This window comes from Diospyros lotus, chromosome 2 (genome assembly GCF_014633365.1).
Source record: "Diospyros lotus cultivar Yz01 chromosome 2, ASM1463336v1, whole genome shotgun sequence".
NCBI lineage: Eukaryota > Viridiplantae > Streptophyta > Magnoliopsida > Ericales > Ebenaceae > Diospyros > Diospyros lotus.
This window is the reverse complement of record NC_068339.1, coordinates 11,081,761-11,103,597: the sequence shown is the minus strand read 5'-3', so window position 1 is coordinate 11,103,597 and position 21,837 is coordinate 11,081,761. Positions and strand designations below refer to the sequence as shown.

The following is a 21,837-nucleotide window of genomic DNA, read 5'->3' as shown; positions in this document are numbered from 1 at the left end:
TTTACCTCATGAAAGATAAATTCGAAGTTTTTTTTATTCTTCCCAATTTTTGTCAAATGATTAAAACCCAGTTTGGGGTGTCTATCAAAAGGTTTCAATCGAATAATGCCAATGATTATTTCAACCAATGACTAAATCATATCTTTCTAAAAAAATACATTATTCACGAGTCCTCTTGTGTAGGTACCCTCCAACAAAATGATGTGGCTGAGAGAAAAAATCATTACCTCTTAAATATCACTTAAACCTTTTTTATTTTAGTCTTGTGTAACTAAACATTTGTGGGGAGAAGCTGCGTTAACTATAGTTCATTTGATTAATCGCCTACCTTCTCAATGCCTTGGCAACAAGAGTCATATTTGGCTCTTAATGAAACACTATTCGTCTATCTCCATTCCCTCAGCTATGTTCCCTAAAGTTTTTGGGTGCATGGCATTCATCCATATTCATCAACATAATCGAGATAAACTTGATCATCAGGCTCTCAAATATATCTTTCTTGGATATTCTAACTCTCAAAATGGGTATAAGTGCTATCATCCATCATCTCACAAATTCTTTGTTTCCATAGATGTGACTTTCCACGAAACTATCATTTTTTCCTTTCTTCCCAACCTCATCTTTAGGGGGAGCACTCTTGTAAAAATGAGGATCTCACTCTAAACACCCATTTAAATCTTTCCTCTTCTCATTCACTCTTTCAACCAAGTTAGCCTTCTCCTGTGCAATCACTAGAATCCTTCCATCACAACTTTTTACCTTACCTCCACCTTAATTTACCATGGATGAAAATCTTGTTCACTTTCTATCAAAGATCTCCCTAATTCAGTCAGATACTGATTGTGATGAACACATGACCAAATTGCAATAGCTAACCTTGTGTTCAAGAGAAACTCTAATTTACTCAAGAAGAAAGGAAGTTGATCCTAAACCAACACAAGTTCGAGATTCATGTCTGAATAAAAGTAATACCATTATCCCTTCACTAGTCTTTGTAGAGGAACCTAAGTTTCATGATCTTGTACCCAACAATGCACAGAACATCCTATCTATCCTATATCTCAATTTGTATACAACCATAGACTATCTTCTCAATATCAAGCCTTTCTTACCTCTTTGAACACTATAGAAATCCCAAAGTCAGTTCATGATGCATTAAAGGATAAAAATTGGACCTTTGCCATGAGGGAAGAAATGAAAGCATTAGAAAAGAATATAAATTAGGAGGTTATACATCGCCCAAAGATTAAGAAACCAATAGAGTGTAAATGGATGTTTACAATGAAATATAAATCTGATGGGATACTTGAAAAATACAAAGCAAGATTGGTAATCAAAGGATACCAAGAAACATTATCTCATGTAGTTAAAATGAATATGGTTAGGATACTTATTTCTCTTGTTACTTGTTTTAATTGGCCAACTATTGCAATTTAATAATAAAAATGCCTTCCTCCGTGGTAACTTAGAAATGAAAGTTTATATAGAACATCCACCTTGGTTTGAAGAACTATTTGAAAATAATGAGATGTGTTATTTGAAAAAGACCTTGTCAAAGTCGTGGTTTGGAATATTTACAAAAGTAATGAGACAAATGAGATATAAACAGAGTTAGGGAGACCATATTCTTTATAAACATAATGGAGAAAGTAAGATCACACCTTATTGATTTATGTTGATAATATTATTATCTCAATAAATGATGATATCGATAAAATTGCTCTAAAAGAACACTTGGCACAAGAATTTGAAATTAAAGATATTCGGAGGCTGAGATATTTTTTAGGAATTGAAGTAAGCCACTCCAAAATAATATATTATAATCCCAAAGAAAGTATATTTTGGATCTTTTAAAGGAAACAAAGAAACTTAACAGCAAAGTAACAGGTTTTCCCATTGACTCAAACCACAAAATAGGAGCAAAGATGAGCCATCGCAATTAATAAAGACAATTATCAAAGGTTAGTTGACAAATTAATATATCTAACCCACACTAGGCCTGATATTGCTTATTTCGTGTGAGTAATCACTCAATTTATGTATAACTCAAGGGAAGAACATCTACTGGTTATAAATCGCATCCTACACTAATTGAAAGCAACTCTAGGAAGAGAAATCATGTTTTGGAACAATAATGGTACGACTCTAGGAGTTTATTTTGATGTTGACTATGTAAGTTCACTTACGGACATATAATCCACATCAAGTTATTGTACATTCCTAAGAATAAATTTGATTACATGGAGGAGTAAAAAATAAAGTATGATTGCTAGATCAAGTGTTAAAACAAAGTTTAAAGCTATAACTCATGGAGTGTGTGAATTTTTATGACTAAGAATTATTTTAAATTATCTCAAGATTAGACCAAATTGGGACAATGAAAATATATTGTGAGAATAAGTTTGCTATTAGTATTGTATATAATCTAGTCCAGCATGATTATGTCAAACATATAGAGATTGATAGACATTTTATCAAATAAAAATTGAAGTGACTTAATAACCATTCCTCACGTTCCAATAAAAACTAATTAGTGAATATTTTAACTAAAAGTCTTCCACCAATAAAATTTTAAGATATTACATAGAAGATGAAAATAATCAACATACACTCTCCAACTTAAAAGTGTTGGAAATCGTAATCAATCAATCACTCATCTTGTTTCTTATGATTGTGGGATTATTCTTGTAATTATGGTTTGACTTTTATATGTATTTGATTCCAATTGTTTTGCTTGTTATTTCATAGATTCCAATTACATATTTTAATTCCTCTCCGTAATAAAGAGGGACCCTACTGTAAATGTAAATGAATGAAAATCTTTACAATTTCCACACTACAAAGTAGCCAGGCCCTAGAGATGGTTTGTTTTGCCTAAATATGATAATAACTAGAATTGACCAAATTCATATTTTTACACTTATATTTTTACGCTCATTTTTTTATATGACAATTTAATTTTTTTATTATTTTAATTATATATTTAAATTTAATTTTTTAATTAATTTAACCCCTATAATATAAATCTAAAAATACAATCGAAATAATAAAAATTTTGACTTATTACATAAAAAAAATAAAAATTAAATTAATTAAAAAATATAAATTTAATAATAAAATATAATTAAAATAACAAAAAATTTAAGTAATCATACGTGAAAGTAGAGGAGCAAAAATATAAGTTTTGTCAAAAAGAAACCTCAAGAGCACTTTTCAGATACTTGCCATCAACTTGCATAATTACAATGCAGATGGAGAACTACAATATGATTAAAAAAAAAAAAAAAACCTTTGGGCGCATAACAGAAGCAAAAACTTCCACATAACGGGAAACCAACTGATTCTTTACTGCTTAAGTTCTATTACAGACAAACAAGCTAAGTTTCACAAACTTACACAACTAAGGCTGTCTTCTCCGCTTTAAAGGGTACCGACGGCAACCAGCAAGCACAGAAGAATTAATTAGCATCCACCATTCAGGACTGAACAGAATGAAGAAGCTCATTCTTTTTTATCTTCTTCATCTTCATCATCATAATACTCGTCTTCGGTGCTTTCATCATAATAATACTCATCATCATCCTCCCCGCTTTCTCCATTGTCATATAGAAGCCCTGTTACATTTCCCTTTGCCAGTAGTCGTTCTTGTATTCGGTCTCTAATGGCTGTCCCCTGATTGCGAGTGAAAACAAAAAACCAACATGCTCAATGAGAATTGAAGTCATCCCCTAAACTATGCCAACCATATTTGTTTGTGGTTTCTTCTTCATTTTTATTCTTTCTTATTTTTGTTTCTTGTTGGCGGTCAGATTAGGGTTCTCTCACCATTTTATGGCAACCTTCTTCAAACATTTCGAGAAAGCCTGCAACCAAACGATCAGCATTCTCCACCCATATGTTGCGTTGCTTTGCTACAGTTTGTATCTGGCATTATAGCAGTCATTAAACATGTTATTAGAATTATCCACAAGCCATCAGTTATTATGGATCTTCTATTATGCAAGTAGTGGCGGATGGACATCCATGACTCAAAAACATTTTAACAAACTGGCGTGGGGGAAAAAAAGTCACATTTAAATATGCAGTTGTTAATCATGTAGAACATCCCATCTAATGGCTGCAATCCTCAAGGACCAAAATAACAGTCCCAGAAAAAATTTAAAAAATCTTTATCACACGATAATTTTTTCAAATAAAAAAAGAACTGTGATACCTATGATGATAATTCCATACACATTTTTAATAAGCAATGATGTCATATATATGAAATTGATACTAAATTAAAATTTGCTGATATCTGAAACTTTCTGAATTGGCTATAGGGAGAGATTTACTACAGCCTATTTGCTCTGTATTTACCATAAATGCTGTAACAAGCTGCTGCCCTGCACAGGGGATGTGCAGCAAGAAAATCCAGATTCATATTGAACAACAAATGAAAAAAAGGAGGGTCGAGAGGGGGAAATGCAAACCCACTCAAGCACTGAGCAAATTCTAACTCTCACAAGTCACAACTGGGAGAATAAAAGAGTGACCATGACATGAATCAGGCGAGACAAAAAGACACCCTCAGTTAAAAACAACAATCAACTTGTGAAAAGTAAAAAACTAAAATCTCATGAGTCAACAAAGTTCTATTTAAATGGATCTAGAATGAGTTGACAGAAGAAGATCAAAGAGGCAAAAATTAATCCACCCCCTTTGCCACACAAAAGAAGTGAATTTATCACTCTTGTATAAAAAATCTACCCTGTGCTGACCACTAGAATTATATACACAATGCAGGCATTGCCTAGTGTTTTTTTCCCAGTGATTGTTCAGTGCATACCAGGAGGGGCAGCACTTACACCATGGAAGTAGCAATATAATAGAGAGAAGCAAAGTTCCAGAAACATCACATATTTTATATTCCAGAGACCTTTGTAAGTAGCATAACCTATGCACCTCAAGTCTTGACAATAATGCTTGCTTCTAGCAAGGTTTGCGTATTTTCCAATTGTTCAGCAAGGTTAAAAAGCACAGCACCTAGGTACTGGACAATTCATGAAACAAATAGGCACACAACACACAGTGAACAAGTGTTGGACATCCTGCTCAGAGTGTCTAATTATTTATTATTATTTTTATTCTTGTTGTCGTCATCGTCGTCATTATTGTAATGATTATTATTATCTTGGACATTATATGAGTACATGGGAGACACCCATGTTTAAAAATTGGACATGCAATATAGACACACTTGGGGATCGTAATACTATCTTAGGACAGTTTTTGATGGTTATTATATAAAATAAAAAAGAGGGTAGATCTAAATACAAGAAAGAAAAAACAGATGCTTTTATGCCATAGAATGTCACTCTATTGTTTTGAGCCCTAAAATGAGACACAAAGGAGCACAAGCAGATAACATAACTCTCCAGCAGGAAACGGTGGCATTGATGAAGAAGAGTGATGATTAAGAAGAAGACAGCAGATGCTGACAGTGATGAAGACCGATAACAAAAAGAAAAAGAAACTGACACGGACTACTGAGAAGATTAACAGTTACAAAGAATTCCATTCCTGGAGGGAAGTGAAAACAAAGAAAAAAAGTCAAGATATACCCCTTGCGTCAAAGGATAACAAGTGTTCCTTGATACAAAATATATAACGCAAATTTTCAATTAGAGAGTAGCACGGTAACAAAAGTACCTTTTCTTCCACTTTTTCTTGCTGTTTTTTCACTTTCTCACTCAAACTTTTCAGTCCCCTGTTCACCCTCAGCCTCTTTTCCTGATAGGAAGGAATTGGGGATAGAATCATTTTGCTGACTAGAACATAAAATAGCTTTTAACGAGTCAACAGAAGAATTAAACATGAAAACCAAAACCTTATTTTTATGAAGCATTAGTAATGGTTACATAATGGTAAGACATGCCTTCACATAGCTAACTCCAAGCTCCTTTCTTGAGTAGCCCCGATCTAAATTGCGCAACACATACTGGTTATAATCTTTGACAATCCTCATTATTATATCTGATGTAGAGATTCCGTCAGTCCGTTTTGTCTCCTTAAATTTTCCAACAGCCTTCACCTGAAATTAAAGATTTATTCATTATCTAGACTGGAACAAACAACCATGCTTACAAAAATATAAGACCACATGAAATATGGGCCTAGAAAATATAACAATTCATCAAGAAGGCTGAAAAGAAATCAAATAACATGTGCACAGAAAGCCCAAGACAGGTGATCAAAATGAAGTATAACCATTGTTAGTGAGATGAACCAATTGTCACGTAGCTTATATGTAATAAGGGTAGATAGGTCCATCCATATTTTGTAACGCCTAATCAGTGAGCCTTGGCAGTGGTAGGGGACGCTGAGTCATGGGCTACCTTCTAGAAGGGCCTGCTAACAGCCTATATATTCGGATCTACTGGAGCCACACTTGGCATGATTAGTAAGAATATTCTTTGGTTTCTCTTTCATTTCTGTTATTCTTTCCCTCTCTCTCTCTCTCTCTCTCTCTCTCTCTCTGCTCTCTTCTCCAATTACCCGGAATTCTGTCCCAAACCTTGTCAGACCAATCAGTGCTGACAATTGGTGTCAGAGCTGACGGTCCAGAGTTGACGAGCTGTAGCTGATGATCATGGCGGAGGGTATCCGCATGAAACAAATGGAAACTCGCCTGGACGCCATAGAAGCGGGCGTGCAACAGAGCCATGAGCTGGTTGAGGAAAGGTTGGAAACTGTAGAAGTGGGTATCAAAAACACTCATGAAGACATAAACATGATGTGGACGAATGTTATGGAAGTGGAGCAAAATTTGAGAGACGACTTTGCTCATCTTAGAGTGGAGTTTACAGGACTGAGTCAGCAGAATGCTGCATTGGCCATTTTTTCCCGACAACCGAATGCTACACTACCAATGGATTTTCCACCAAGGACGGCAACTGCTCCTATCATTCAGGGACAAAGGGGTCATCAAGAGAGAGGCGAAAGGATGGAGCCAGCAGTAGAGGCCACCATGAGAGGAGACTTAGGTGCTGCAATTAACACTCTTGTCCCAAAGATGGATATACCAGTGTTTGAAGGGGTGAAGCCTCGTTGGTGGATAAGAAGGTGTGAACGCTTCTTCTATCACTACCGGGTGGCAGAAGAAAACAAAGTTAACATGGTTGCTGCATACTTGAACGATGTAGCAGACTCATGGTTTCAAAGTTGGAATGCTAGGCAACATGAATGGAGGTGGCCAGAGTTTGTAGAGAAATTTGTGCCCGGTTTGGTGAGAGTAGCTTAATTGATGTGGTGGAACAGTTTAATAAGCTAAGACAAGAAGGGACAGTGGAAGAGTACCAGGCCCGATTTGAGGAGTTGAAATCCATGCTAGGGCACGCCCACCCCATGCTAAACGAGCAGTATTTCGTATCTAGCTTTGTAAAGGCTGAATGATGAACTAAACCAATGGTGAAGATATTACAACCAGCGACTGTTAGGTAAGTGGCAGAGAAGGCTCGCTTACATGAATTATCCCTAGACACCTTCGCTAAGAAGCACATACTCTCACAAAAAGGGTCAGGAGTGGGTTGGCAAGGCTCTATGGGGGGTGGGGGCAGAAGGTTGGCAACTCAAATGCATAAGGGGAGTTGCCCACCAAAGGCACAGATTGCAGCCAATCCCCTACGATCCCTTACATTAGATCAGAAACGATAGATGGGAATGTGTTTCAAATGCAGGGAGAAATACATGGTGGGGCACCAATACAAAAGGGCACTAATGCAAATGCAAGGGGAAGATAATGAAGATGAAGAAGAAATGCCAAACACTGAAACAGGGGATCAAGTGGAAGAGAAGGAGGAAGGAGAGCAAATTTCACTTCACGCCCTGGAAGGCCACCCTTCGGAGAAGATGATTAAAATCAGAGGTAACGTAGGGAAGAGGAAACTTCTTATATTAATAGATAGTGGGAGCTCACATAGTTTCTTGGACGATAGCACAACCAAGGAACTATTGTGCGTACTCCAAACCACTATTCCCCTATATGTCACGGTTCCTAATGGTCACAAAATGATCAGCCGATACACGTGGCAAGGTTTTACATGGAGAATGCAAGGGCATGAGTTTTCTGCCGATTTGAGAATTTTACAGTTAGGTGGATGTCAAGTTGTGTTGGGAGTAGACTGGATGAGAATAGTCAACCCCCTCATATTTGACTTCAACACCTTAGAGGTGACTTTTGATAAGAGAGGAAGAAGGTTAATGTTGATAGGATGTGGGGATGGAGGAGAGTGCAAAGCAATCTCAGGGAGCCACTTGAAGAAACTCTTTTAAGCAAGAAGATGGAACCATTGCTCAGCTTTATTTGGTCTATGCCATTGAGGCGTGGGAAAGGAAAAAGGAAGCAGACATAGCGGAAACAAAAAATAATCAATGGTTCAGGTTACAGGCCTCAGTTAATTCCCCGAGCAAGGTATAAATTAATGACTTCTTACATTCTTTGTTGGTTGAATTTGAGAAATTATTCTTGGAACCTACTTCCTTACCCCCAGATCGTTTCTTAGAACATGCCATCCACCTCAAACCAAATACTGAACCCATAAACGTTTGTTCCTATCGTTATTCTCCGTTTCAAAAGGCCGAAATTGAACACCTAGTGAAAGATATGATGTCCAAAAATGTAATTAGACCAAGTCAAAGTCTGTTTTCCTCCCTTGTTCTCTTGGTTAAGAAAAAAGATAGGAGTTTGAGGTTTTGTATCGATTATAGACAACTAAACACCCACACCATCAAAAACAAATTCCCTATTCCTATTATAGATGACCTTCTAGATGAATTATATAGGGCTACCATTTTTTCTAAGCTTGATCTCAGATCTGGTTATCGCTAGATTTGAATGAGTGCCTCAGATATTCCCAAAACAGCCTTTTGCACCCATCAAGGACTTTATGAATTCCTAGAAATGCCACTCGGCTTAACCAATGCACCCGCTACATTCCAAGCCCTCATGAATCACATTTTCTGTCTTTACCTCAAAAAATTTATCCTTGTTTTCTTCGATGATATCTTAGTTTACAGCCCAACCATGGAGCAACACCTAGCCCACCTCAAAACCACATTCCAAGTCCTCAAATCTAACCAATTGTATGTAAAGAAGTCTAAATGTATCTTTGCAGAGGGAAAGGTGGAATACCTTGGGCATATCATCTCTAGAGAAGGCGTGATCACTGATCCAAAAAAAATAAGCACTATGGTGGAATGGCCTACTCCTAAGACTGTCAAGGAATTGAGGGGCTTTCTTAGGCTAACCAGTTATTACAGGAAGTTCATTAAGGGGTATGGGATAATTAACAAACCATTGACTGAGCTGCTCAAGAAGAATGGACTTGAATGGAGGGAGAGAGCAGCAACAACCTTTAATTCCTTAAAGGCAATAACCCAAGCTCCAATTTTGGCTTTACCAAATTTTTCCAAACCTTTCACCTTAGAAACAGATGCATGTGACACGGAAGTGGGGGCAGTGTTGGCACAAGAAGGTAGGCCAATAGCTTTCCTTAATCAAGCTTTAGCTCCCAAACACCTGACGCTGAGCATCTATGACAAGGAATTAATAGTTGTACTCATGATAGTAAAGAAATGGAGGTGTTATTTGGAAGGAAACTCGTTTGTCATCAAGACCGACCATGAAAGCCTCAAGTTCTTAAGAGAGCAAAGGTTACAGTTACAAAGGAAAGGGGTAACCAAGCAGCTAGGATTGGATTACACCATCCAATACTGCAAGGGAAAAGAGAATACAGTGGCTGATGCACTATCAAGGAGGGAAGGAATGGGCGAATGCTAAGCAGTCTTCGTAGTTGTTCCTGATTGGATTAAAGAGGTGTCAAATAGCTATGAGAGGACACCCTGGGCTCAAGAACTATGACCAGTTTAGCAGCTAGAAGCGGCGAGCAGAAAAGGTACACATTGAAGGCGGGGTTATTGAGGTATAGAAGGCGGGTGGTGATTGGGGAAGACCCTCAACTCAGGACCCAAATCCTACAAGCCTTGCATGCATCGACCATTGGAGGGCACTCTGGCTTGAATGTTACTTACAACAAGGTGAGACAATTGTTCTATTGGCCGAGAATGAAGAAGGAGGTGACAACTTATGCATTAATATGCTCTACAACAACAATATATCCAACATTTATCTCACTATGTGGGGTCGACTACATGAATTCTAGACTTCCATATATTTCTGTCTTTTGTCATATCTTTATTTAGGCCCATACACTTCATATCAAACTTTAATGTCTCTCTCAAAGTCTTCTTGAGTCTGTCTTTACCTCTTTTTTTGACTAATTGTTCTATTTCATCAACTCTCCTCACATGAGCGTCTCTTGGTCTTATTCTCACATGACCAAACCATCTTAGTCTAGTCTCTCTCATCTTCTCCTCGATTGGTACTACTCCTACCTTATTACGAATAACCTTATTTCTAATTTTATCTTTTCTTGTATGGCCGCACATCCATCTTAGCATTCTCATCTCCGCTACGCTCATCTTTTGCTCATACTAGTATTTGACTGCTTAACATTCTAAGCCATACAAGACCAGGCTTGGCAAAGAATTTCCCTGGATTTTGTGGAGGGACTACCTAGGTCAGAAGGGAAGAACACTATCCCAGTAGTAGTAAACAGGTTGCCTAAATTTGGGTACTTCCTCAGCCTAGCTCGTCCATTTACTGCTTCGAATGTGGCTAGCGTGCTGTTGGATTCAATGGTGAAGGTACATGGCTTGCCTTTGTCTATCACTTCAGACATGGACAAGATATTTACCAGCAACTTTTGGAGAGAATTATTCAAGCAATTGGGAGTTGACTTGTACATGTCTACAACTTATCATCCGAAGACGAATGGACAAACCGAAATGGTGAACCAATGCTTAGAAGTTTATTTAAGCTCACTTAAGAGATCACCTTTTGAGGCACTATTTGGCTACAAACCGCCACTCATCCCAAGAGTGATGCACTACTCCAATGTGGAATGAGATGTGGATCAATACTTGAGGTAGAGACAAGAAGCCCTTCAGTTAATTAAAAAAGAATTAACGGTGGCACAAAACCGAATGAAGCAAATGGCAGATAAGAGGAGAACTAAAAGGAATTTTGAAGAAGGGGATTCGGTTTACTTAAAGGTAAGACGGTTTCAGCAGCAAATGTTTACCGGTAAGCCCCCCTCTAAGCTAGGGCCTAAGTACTTTGGCCCCTTTCAAGTAATGGCTAAGGTAGAGAGCTCCACTTATAGACTAAAACTATCAGATGGAGTAGGCATCCATCCAGTCTTCCATGTGTCACTACTCAAGAAGTTAGTAGGGCCACATGAAGTTGTAAGTGCAGAACCGCTAACCTTGGAGGAGGATTTCCCAAGAGTGTTTGAACCTATGGTAATTATTGATAGGAGGGTCATTTACCAGGGCTCCTTACCCCTAATTCAAGTGCAGGTACAATAGACCAATCGGCCTCCAGATATTTCAAGGAAGGGGGGGAATTGTCACGTAGCTTATATGTAATAAGGGTAGATAGGTCCATCCATATTTTGTAACGCCTAATAGGTGAGCCTCAGCATTGGTAGTAGACGCTGAGTCATGGGCTACCTTCTAGAAGGGCCCGCTAACAGCCTATATATTCAGATATACTAGAGCCACGCTTGGCATGATTAGTAAGAATATTCTTTGGTTTCTCTCTCCTTTCTGTTATTCTCTCTCTCTCTATCCTTTCTCTCTCTGCTCTCTTCTCCGATTAGCTGGAATTCCCTTGAATTATGTCCTTAACCTTGTCAGACCAATCGGTGCTAACACCAATAAGAAGAAGAAATTAGAAAAGAAATAGTGGATTAAAAGAACCTTTTGTTGGGCTGGGCACGCGCGCACCAGGGTGGCGGGGGGGGGGGGGGGTGTGGTGGGTTAGGGGTTGGGGTTAGACAAGAACCTGATAAGAGCCAAACTTTCAAATAATTAATCACATTCAATCTCTAAATCATGATTTTTGGATTACGCCCATCACTCATATTTATAGGCTTAAAAAAACCCTTACAACAACTAGAAGTCTTTCAAAAATAACTATATCATAAAAGCTATCAAAAATCATAATATAGAGACTCCTAATCACATAAAAATAATGATAATTCTATTCAGCAACACATATCAAAATACAATTAAAAACCTTAATCTCATAAAAGCAATATTTATTAGGTTGGTCACAATTATGTTAACTGCATCACATTGAAACTGGGAGAATCAAATTTAGATAGAAAAGGTACACAACTTTTTTCTGTTTTTTGTTAAGATTGCTTATTTTGTTTGGGGCATAACCCCCTTAAGAGACATGCTAATGCTATACTGCTTAAATGCCACAAAAAATGACCTATGGCTGCTGCACCATTGCTCAAATGTAATGCTAAATTCCTAGAGAAGTTAGTCCTTATTGACGTGGTAAATGTAATGATTAAGAAAAGAATAAAAATTATTTTGCCTCCAACTGGTGAGAAGGCTAAAACCTGTTGAATCAAGAACAGACTTTGATACTCAAGAAAGGACTGTACATGAAATAGAGTAGGGATTATTATTGATAAGACTTTAAAGGACAAGCCAATGGATGTGGAGATAAGATTGCCCAGTTATTCTATGAGCAATAAAAGCAACGTTTTAAGAAGATTTAGAGGGATTCTTACAAGGAGTTCCTAAAGTGACTCAATGGTTGTGCGGGCAAAGAAATGAAGGGATATAAAGATGTGCATGGAGATCATGGCTTCGGAGAGAGAAATAATGAGGGAAAAAGTATTCAAAATTTTGCTACGGGATATGATGTCATCATAGCTAATACCATTTTAAAAGAATGAACAATTAATCACATATAAAAATGACTTAACAACGACCCAATTAGACATTTTTATGATGCAAAAGAATCACTTATATTGTAAGATTGTAAAATTATATCAAGAGAGTGCACTACTACTCAATATAGGCTTATGTCCTCGACTGACATATCAAAAAATAGAGTAAAAACAATGATAAGAAGTAAAGTCTAGAAGACAAATGTGGAATTTGAAAAATGAAAAACAAGTTATCTTAAAAAAAAAAAAAGTGTGTAGATGAAGAGTTAGAATTGGGAAAGGCAAGACTAATACAATATGGAATGAGATGGCTACTGCAATATGAAACATAGAAGAAGACTGTTCTAAGAGAGTCGAAGGGGGAACACCCCCCCCCACCCCCAAACCACCAAAAAATTAAAAAAGAAGAAAAAGAGTTATACTGGTAGCTTAAACAACAATAATAATAGAGAGCTTGCAACAAGACTTTGCATGCATGACCTAACAAGAAAAAATTGAAGATGTATATTTTGAGTAAACGGGAAACGAAGAAGGGAGTGTCACGACCCCAAGGATATATTAGTAATACATGTCGTGTATTTTCCTTATTAGTTGCATTAGTTGCATTTTATATTGTTGTTATTAGCATCTTCAATTGTAAGCCTATAAATAGGCTTTAGTAGTTAGAGAAAGGACTTAATGAATGATTTGAATCTCAATTCCCTCTCTCAATACTCTCCCACAGCTTTTCTCTCTCTCCCTTAATTATGTTATGTTCTTCCTTTCCCTCCCTTTCTGCTCTTCCTTCCTCTTAATTCTTATCCAAATTCCTTCCTAGACCCTAGCTAAACCCTAGGGTCATGTCATTTGGTATCAGAGCTATCGTTCCCCGGCGATTTTCTTTGTGAGAAATTCCGACGATTATCGACGGTGAATTCTGGCCATTCTGGTTTGACTTTTGAAGCAGAAGTAAACCAAGTTATCCTCGGCTGTGATCCGAAAGTTTAGCCATTGACCAAGGCGATTCCGTGCAGCAAATTTTGAAGGTTGATTTTTGGAATTTGAAGGCTGTCGCGATCGGAAGCAAAGTTTGGGAATAAGCAGCGATTTCCGACGATGCAAGCTTAAAGTGGACGGTGATTGGGTGGCGAATCCACCGCGAATCTTGATTGGCGGTGGTTGTGAGTAGATAACGACCAGTTGCAAGCCGGAGTTGAACTCAGATTTGGAAGGCGAAGCCGAGCAAAGCAATTTCCGCTCGGAATTGAAGATGACACGGGTCGGGAGAGTTCCGACAGTGATCAACGAATTTTGATTGGTTTCTGGCAACCACAGAAACCAATCGATTCCTTAGAAAGACTACCGCAAAGCAGGATCGTGACAATTTAGCTACAATAGATCCGATAGTCCTCGGCAGATTAGTGAGGGTCCGAATTGCAGGTAACACAAGGCGAACGACTCTCGGAACCAGTCTAGGTCACTGCATGTGACCAAGGTGGGAGTAAGGAAGGCTGTTGATTGCGGATCAGTTGCTAAGAGCGAAGCAAGGCTAGGCAATTCAGGCAATCCAGAAGCTGAAGACGAAGCAGGTGGTAGCCTCGTGGATGGGAGCTCGGCTGTATGGATAGCTGCGATTCGATTGTAATTCCGGCAGCTCTTCGCGGTGAGACTCGGAATTGTTGAAGGTGCAATCCATTAGCTGCATCTCGGTGGCTACTTGGGAGTAAGCGAATCAGGATAGGGCTGATCGAGGCAGATTTGTGAGGTTCCAATGACGAAATTCTAGTGAAGTTGGAAGCTGTGAGTAGGCGAAATTGAAGGCCAAATTTTCGATCCTCGATTGTTGAAGTAAGATTGAGGCGAGAAGGAAGCTTAGGTCAGAAGTGAATATTGAGTAATCGTTGCACCTCGGAGTGTAATTCAATTCGAAGAAATTATCAGCTGACTTGATCGAATTAATCGAGCAGCTCCTTGGCCGCTGATTCTTGTTTGAGTTAATCAAGCAGATCCAGATCCATATCTCAGTGCATTTTGTTTGAGGTGGAATTAGGTTGGCCAAACTTGAAGCTGCTAAGGTTGCGGATTTGGAAGCGATCGATTGTCAGTAGGTCTTGGCAATTTATCGAAGCAATTTCAGTGACTGAATTTTTAGTGAATGAATTCCGGTGAACTTGAAGGCCGAACAACCTGATCAGATTTTAGAAATTGATTTGGAGGCCATTTAGCAGCAACTAAAAAGATGATTCAGATCTAGGCTACTGTTAGGGTAATGTCTAAAGCGGATTAAGGTTGCTGAATTGGAAGCAGCAATTACATTGGCTTGGGTTGCTGATTTTTAGTACCGGAATCAATTTCCGAAGAGATCCTTAGAAGCTAAACAAGAGGTTGTTACAGCAGTGAATTTTCAAGGAATTAGATGGAGGAGATGGCTGATGGACTATGTGCTGCAACAAGGGAAGGGGAGGTCAGGTGGACTGACTTTGCTAAAGATCTGTGTGACCAATTTGGGGAGAAGAACATGATTGATGTGATTGAGGGGTTCAAAAAGCTTAAGCAAGAAGAATCAGTGACTGAATATCAAGAGAGGTTTGAAGAATTAAGGGCATTGATGTGGAGCTTTCAGCTAGCCTTGTCAGAACATTACTTTGTATCAAGATTCATTAATGGTCTTGACGATGCGTTAAGGCTTAGTGTGAAAATGTTTTGCCCTACTACGGTGGAACAAGCTGCGAAGAAAGCGAGGCTGCAAGAATTGGCACTAGAAGCCATTTGTAGAAAGCATGGACTGCCACCGGAAAGTTATCGTAAGAGCAGCTTGCAAGTTTGTAAAGGACAATATGTAGCTAAAGGAGCTTTAACGGAAAAATCCAGGCTGGAACTACTTAACGACAGTTCTAAGGAAGCTGATACTGAAGTTGTTGAAGGAAAAAATGCAATCGATGAAGATTTAGACCAAAGGAAAAAGCAGGAGGCTGAGGACTTGCACAATACTGCAGCTGCTGAGAACAATCATGTGGTTCAAAAGATGAGGGAAAAGGAGGCTGCTACCACATGGTTTAGAAGTTCGGATATTGGAGAAGGGATAGTTGACATGGAGGTCCAGGAAGTCTCTATTGAAGATAAGGAAGGAGAAGAGGTTGTGAAGAAGGGAGAGGATATGACTACGCCAACCTCGAAGTTTGAAGATTACAATGAAAATTTTGTTGAGGGGAACAAAACTCTTGTTGTTTTGTTTATTCCTCTTTTAGTTGGAGAGCTGCAACGCCGAATCAGATTTTGGCCTGCAACAAAGTTGGAATTCCTTTCTATGATTGAAAGTGATATGGGTGCAGCTATAACGGATCAATTGGAACCATTCTCAATGGAAATCAGAATGAGGGGGATGGCTGAACTTGCTGTTACAGCAAGTCATAGTACTGATGTTTTAGAAGAAAACGACACAAAAAGGCAAAAGAAAAGGAAGATACGAGATAAGCACAAGAAAAGGCGAAGAAGAAACCAGATTGCTAAGGTTGGAATCGGCTGAGGAATGGGGTCAACAACTATCAATTCTTGAGGACAAGAATTGTTTGAAGGGGTGGGGATTGTCACGACCCCAAGGATATATTAGTAATACATGTCATGTATTTTCCTTATTAGTTGCATTAGTTGCATTTTATGTTGTTATTAGCATCTTCAATTGTAAGTCTATAAATAGGCTTTAGTAGTTAGAGAAAGGACCTAAAGAATGATTTGAATCTCAATTCCCTCTCTCAATACTCTCCCACGGCTTTTCTCTCTCTCTCCCTCAATGTTGTTCTGTTCTTCCTTTCCCTCCCTTTCTGCTCTTCCTTCCTCTTAATTCTTATCCAAATTCCTTCCTAGACCCTAGCTAAACCCTAGGGTCATGTCAGGGAGTTAGTGAAACAAGGTCAAAATTTTATAAAGATTTGTTGTATTGACTTGACGCAAAAGACGAAAAAAGATAATAGGCTAAAGCAAGAGAAAGAATAACAAGGATTTGAGCCAATTGAAGTACATAAAAGATGAAGACCAATACTAGTAAGGTGGTATTTTCCTGAAAAGGTGAAGCAAATCCCAAAAATGAAGAACAACAAAGCAGTTAGACCACATAATATCGAGACAAAAGCAGAAATGCAAGCCATTTTATGGTTAATGAGACTATTTAACATGATTCTTCAATTGAATAGAATGCTTAACAAGTGGGAGAAAGAACACTTTAATTCCTATATACAAGGACAAAGGGGATGTTCATAATTGTACAAATTCTAGAGGGATCAAGAAAATGAGCCATGCTATGAAACATTAGGAATAAGTAATTAAAAAAAAAGTTAAAAAAAGAAACCCAGGTATCTAAAACCCAATTTGGTTTCATGCCTAGTAGGTCAACAATGGAAGCTATCCACTCACTAATGTATATGATGGAAAGGTCTCAAGATAAACATAAGCATTTATATATGGTGTTCATAGATTTAAAAATGCTTTTGAGGAAAGACATAAAGAAAAAGGGAATTTGAATTGCTCATGCATAGATTGTGAAAAACACGTATTGTAAAGTAAAAACACGTGTCAAAGACTTGTAGAGGACACACCGATACTTTTTCAAGATTACATCAAAGATATGTACTAAGCTCCAACTTTTTTGTGTGAGTGATGGATGGATGAACTCACTAAGTACATCCAAAAAGAGGTGCCTTGCTGTACATTATTTGCAGATGACATTATGCTGGAGGATAAGACAAAACAAGGCATGAATGCTAAACTTGAGTTATTGGGGTACTTTAGAATCTTAAGGCTTCAAGTTGAGTGAGTAAAAATAGAAGTTGGATGATATTATAATGAAAAGTCATTCTAAGAAACTCATTATGGGTTGATTGTTCACAAAGAAAAAAGATTGTTGACATGTTATTCACACAAAATCAAGACAAGATAGTTAAACTAGAGAAATATTTCCAATTATACAATTGTAAACCGAAAGAAGCATAAGTGAGGAGAGTGCATGAAATGGAAGGAAGACCAAAAAGAACTTGGTGAAAAACTTCTAGCCATAACCTAAAATATAATGGTCTTACAAAAGATATGTTCACAGATAGAGATGATGGATGAACTAGACTTAATATAGCTGATCGCACTTGGTGAACATAAGACCTGTTCAGATGGAGAGAATAATGGGAAACCACAAAAAAGAGGGGGGTGGGGGGGAGGGAGACTAAAACATAGAAGAGGGCATAAGAGAATTATAATTTGCACTTACAAACTCATAAACATCTTTGCCAGCTCCACTTGCATCAGCATAGCTGAAATTTAGGGTACACAAAAAGCAATTAAAAGATTCAAGTATAAGATAATTTATGATAACAATACTACTCCACATAGGTATTGGGAATCCAGACTCCTCTAAATGGTAATAGAAAAACAAGAACAAGAACAAAACAGATCCATTTCAGAGGCATGTTCTGTTCAGTAGACACTCACTAAGCAACTTTTATTACGTAATACAGAAAAAGAATCTACCGTACTTATTTCACAGAGAATGAACATTTTCCAGATACAAAATACTTTCTCATATTTGCAGATGTTTCTTCTGTTTGGTGGGGGGGCTAACTTAGGCAGAATGTGGTGTGACGTTCTTTAAAAGAGAAATTTTGACCCAATGATAAAAGATAAAATTCAATGTGTTGGTTACTCCTCCAGATTGCAGTTTTGGGTTGGTTAACCTTACGGAAGAGAGTCATGTGCCACAAAGTCGATCCGATGTTTGTCCAGGAACTCTTGGTTGATCACCCATGGGGCATCAGGAATAACTTCATCAACCCATCTGCACCATATGACAACAAGGCACCTTTAGTGGAATTGCTAATTTATAGTTCAGCTAGTATGACATTTTGTAATTCTACCCAGTCAACTGTCAATATTGACTTCCATACGCAATCAGTTTGTAATACTAGTATTTTTATCAAAGTAATTAATGATCCTTGCTAAAGTACCACCAAGAAAAACTTCCCGAAGACAAAAAGGGATTTTAGGCATTTATAATGAGACCAACTTGCAATGGCGGAGAGACTCATAGCGCTCCTTATCAGTCATGACAGTTTTGCCTTTGTATTTATGAGTCACTTCATCGTTGCAACATCCAACAAGCAAATACGAGTTTGGGAACCTGCATGTTATCTCATGTCAGAGACTGCAGTATACACAAATCCATTCCCCACGAGCATAAAGCCAAGTAAAAACTAGTGAGTTGTTTCATCATTGCAACATCCAACAAAATACATGATGCTAAAGAGGATTTTGTAAAAAGATTGTTCGGGGTAATCATTTTGACAGTTTCAGCAAAATACATAACTTTTCTATCTCAAATGTAACTATAATATGGAACAAGAGTAGAAAGAAATGATACACTTTTGTATAAGTGTAAACACAGAAATATGCCAAACACCACATAAACAAATTAATGCATTCTATGGATGATTATAATCATCTATGCTCTGAAGCCCAAAAAGTCCGGGCCATATTTAGATATTTAGTAACAAGGATCACAAAAGGCGACATTTTTAAGCAGTTACCATATGTGCTACCCAGCTTTTTTTCACAGCATGTTTAAGTTTAACCTATTGTTGGAGCCATACACAACATATAGAATTTCACCCATATACATATCAGTCTAAAAAATAGGGAGCAGCGAACTTCCCTTGAACCACAGTAGCCATGAGATTTGCTTAAACCATGGGGATAAAATGTATTTACTCTACATCTATGCATTAGCATGCTTTGCCCAAGACTTAGAAGATTGAGGAGTTAAAGATTTCAAGTGTTATAAGAACGGATCACCCATGCCTTTCAAGACAACCGCACCTTCCTACCAGAATCATCCCACATGAAATAGAAGGGCAGTAACTTTGTCCCAATGTTCCATCCTGTTGAGTTGCATGCACACAATTTTGGCTCTCTTTTTAGTTTTTTGGAGGGGGATTTTCTGTCTTTCAGAAATCAATTAACATTATGAAAGCAGTGCCACCAACCCTAACTTGGTTAAGGTAAGGTACAATTGATGATGATGAGTTTTCTAGAAGGAGGTATTACAATTGCTTAAATTCTAAAATTTAAAATAAACCCTCAACCACCTAATAAACCAATAAAGACCAAATGCTAGTTCTATTTGGTTATGGTCTATATTTTTGTTTTCGCTATTTTCGAAACCAATATTAGTGAACTTTGAAATACTATTTTCCCATATAATTTTGATTTTTGTATTGAGCACTAGTTTTGAAATGAGTGGAAAGACATTTATATTGTTTCTTAGAACAGGATTTTGCAAAACAATCTTTTCATATAGTATCCAAGACAAATTCATCAACCATGCACTCCTGATGTCATCTATTGTCAGAAAACATAAACGATATTCAGAACCATAACCAAACTGCCCTAGCCCTACTCTTCAATTACTTTTCTTAGAAATTAAAATGGACTTAGCATTCAAGAATTGTCAAACTATTTGCAAAATAAAAATCATTTCATTTCGATGACTAAAAATAGTATTAAACACAACGAAAGAAAAAATAGGCACCGAAGCCCCCAAAATTAAGATCCAAGTATTCAAACCGAGGAGAACGAAAACGAAAACAAAAACAAAGAGATTGGAATGCCAAAACAGAACCCCAACGCAGCACGAACATATCCACACCACCAATCAAAATGGAGAGATCTCCGCATGTATTGGGGTCAGAAGCATGACTTCTTTCAGGTATGTAAGAACAAGTGATAAGGAAAGCAAAATTCAAAACACTACAGGGAAGAGCATGCATCAACAGACGAACGCCGGAAGAAACAATTGAAATAAGAAATAGCATAAACCAAGCAGCAAATTAAGATCCAGAATCTTAAACCTAAGAAGATGAAAAAGAAAAAGAAAAAGAACAGAAATCTAATTGAGCATGGAAACCCGGCACAACAAAAGTGCATCCGCAGCCACAATAACTCGCAGAGAGACATGATCTGTATTTCGCTGGCTAAGAGAGAAAGATAGATGCAGATAGCGAAATTAAAACAACCCAATTCGAATTGAAGGAAAAGTAAGGAGAAGCCCGAAGGGGGTTAACGAAATAGGAATTACGATTTCTTGGCTTGTTCGAGAGAACGGGCATGGCCGAAGTGGAAGAGATCGTATATCCCGTCGGCGTACACCCGAACCGGGCGGTCCGTCGGCGGCTCCGCCATCAAATTGCCGCCATTGCTCTTCTTTCTCTCTTGATCTCCCATTCTCTCTCTCTCTCTCTCTCTCTCTCTCTCGACTCTCGCCCTGATATATACGGCGCCTGTCCCAATAATATTATGAACAGAGACAGAGCTATTTCTGGATGGCCAAATTTATCGATTGCATAAGCTATATTTTTTTTAAAATTAACAAAATAGTCATGCCATTGCTATATCAAGGAAAACACCCACTCACCCACTTCCAAACATTTTGAATCATATTTAAGAATTTTATGGCCCCTACAAAATATTTTTTTAATAAAATAATTTTATTCACTTATTACACCTTATATTTTTAAGTGTTAAGTATTTTGATTAGTTGCATTAATTCAAAGATATTATAATACATATATATTATCTAAAAACAACTAATATCTATTACATTTTATTACTATGTAGACTTTGATATTTTATTCTTAAAAATTAAAAGAGTTTTGATAATAACACAAAGTTATGAAAATCAATTTTGAAATCTAAAGTCATGAGAGTTTAAACTCAAAATCAATATCATTTTTTATAATCTCAACTTGTCTTTTAAAAAGACAAAGTTAAGAGAGTTCAATAATATAAGAATCTTATGTTTGGAATCTCTCTTATATCAATCAAAGTGTTATTTTAAATGATGTCATCTAAGTGTCAAGTTTTTCTAAATGAATAGTTGACTAAGTATGTTTGATTTGTCGATTATGATTAGCATCTGTCGACTATATCTAGCAATCTGTCAATTATGTTTTATTCTATAGATTATCTTGTT

At 37.4% G+C, this 21,837-nt stretch overlaps 1 protein-coding gene across 1 annotated transcript; it reads right to left on the bottom strand.

The window, feature by feature from the left end:
* Nucleotides 1-3,305: 3,305 nt before the first annotated feature.
* Nucleotides 3,306-21,169, bottom strand: LOC127795187 (choline-phosphate cytidylyltransferase 1-like). The gene is made up of 8 exons (XM_052326706.1): nt 20,944-21,169; nt 18,877-18,990; nt 18,553-18,648; nt 18,085-18,127; nt 5,918-6,073; nt 5,692-5,772; nt 3,826-3,924; nt 3,306-3,672 (listed from the first exon to the last, which is right to left on the bottom strand). Exons 1-8 carry the CDS (start codon nt 21,087-21,089, stop codon nt 3,502-3,504), a joined length of 906 nt encoding a protein of 301 aa, XP_052182666.1. The 5' UTR covers nt 21,090-21,169; the 3' UTR covers nt 3,306-3,501.
* Between the last annotated feature and the right edge of the window lie 668 nt (nt 21,170-21,837).

Coding starts and splice junctions, on each gene's coding strand:
- LOC127795187 (XM_052326706.1), bottom strand. CDS start 21,089: ATGGGAGATCAAGAGAGAAAGAAGAGCAATGGCGGCAATTTGATGGCG. Junction 18,991..20,943: donor CTCGAACAAGCCAAGAAATC/GTAATTCCTATT, acceptor GATAACATGCAG/GTTCCCAAACTCGTATTTGC. Junction 3,673..3,825: donor AAGAAGGTTGCCATAAAATG/GTGAGAGAACCC, acceptor ACTCGCAATCAG/GGGACAGCCATTAGAGACCG.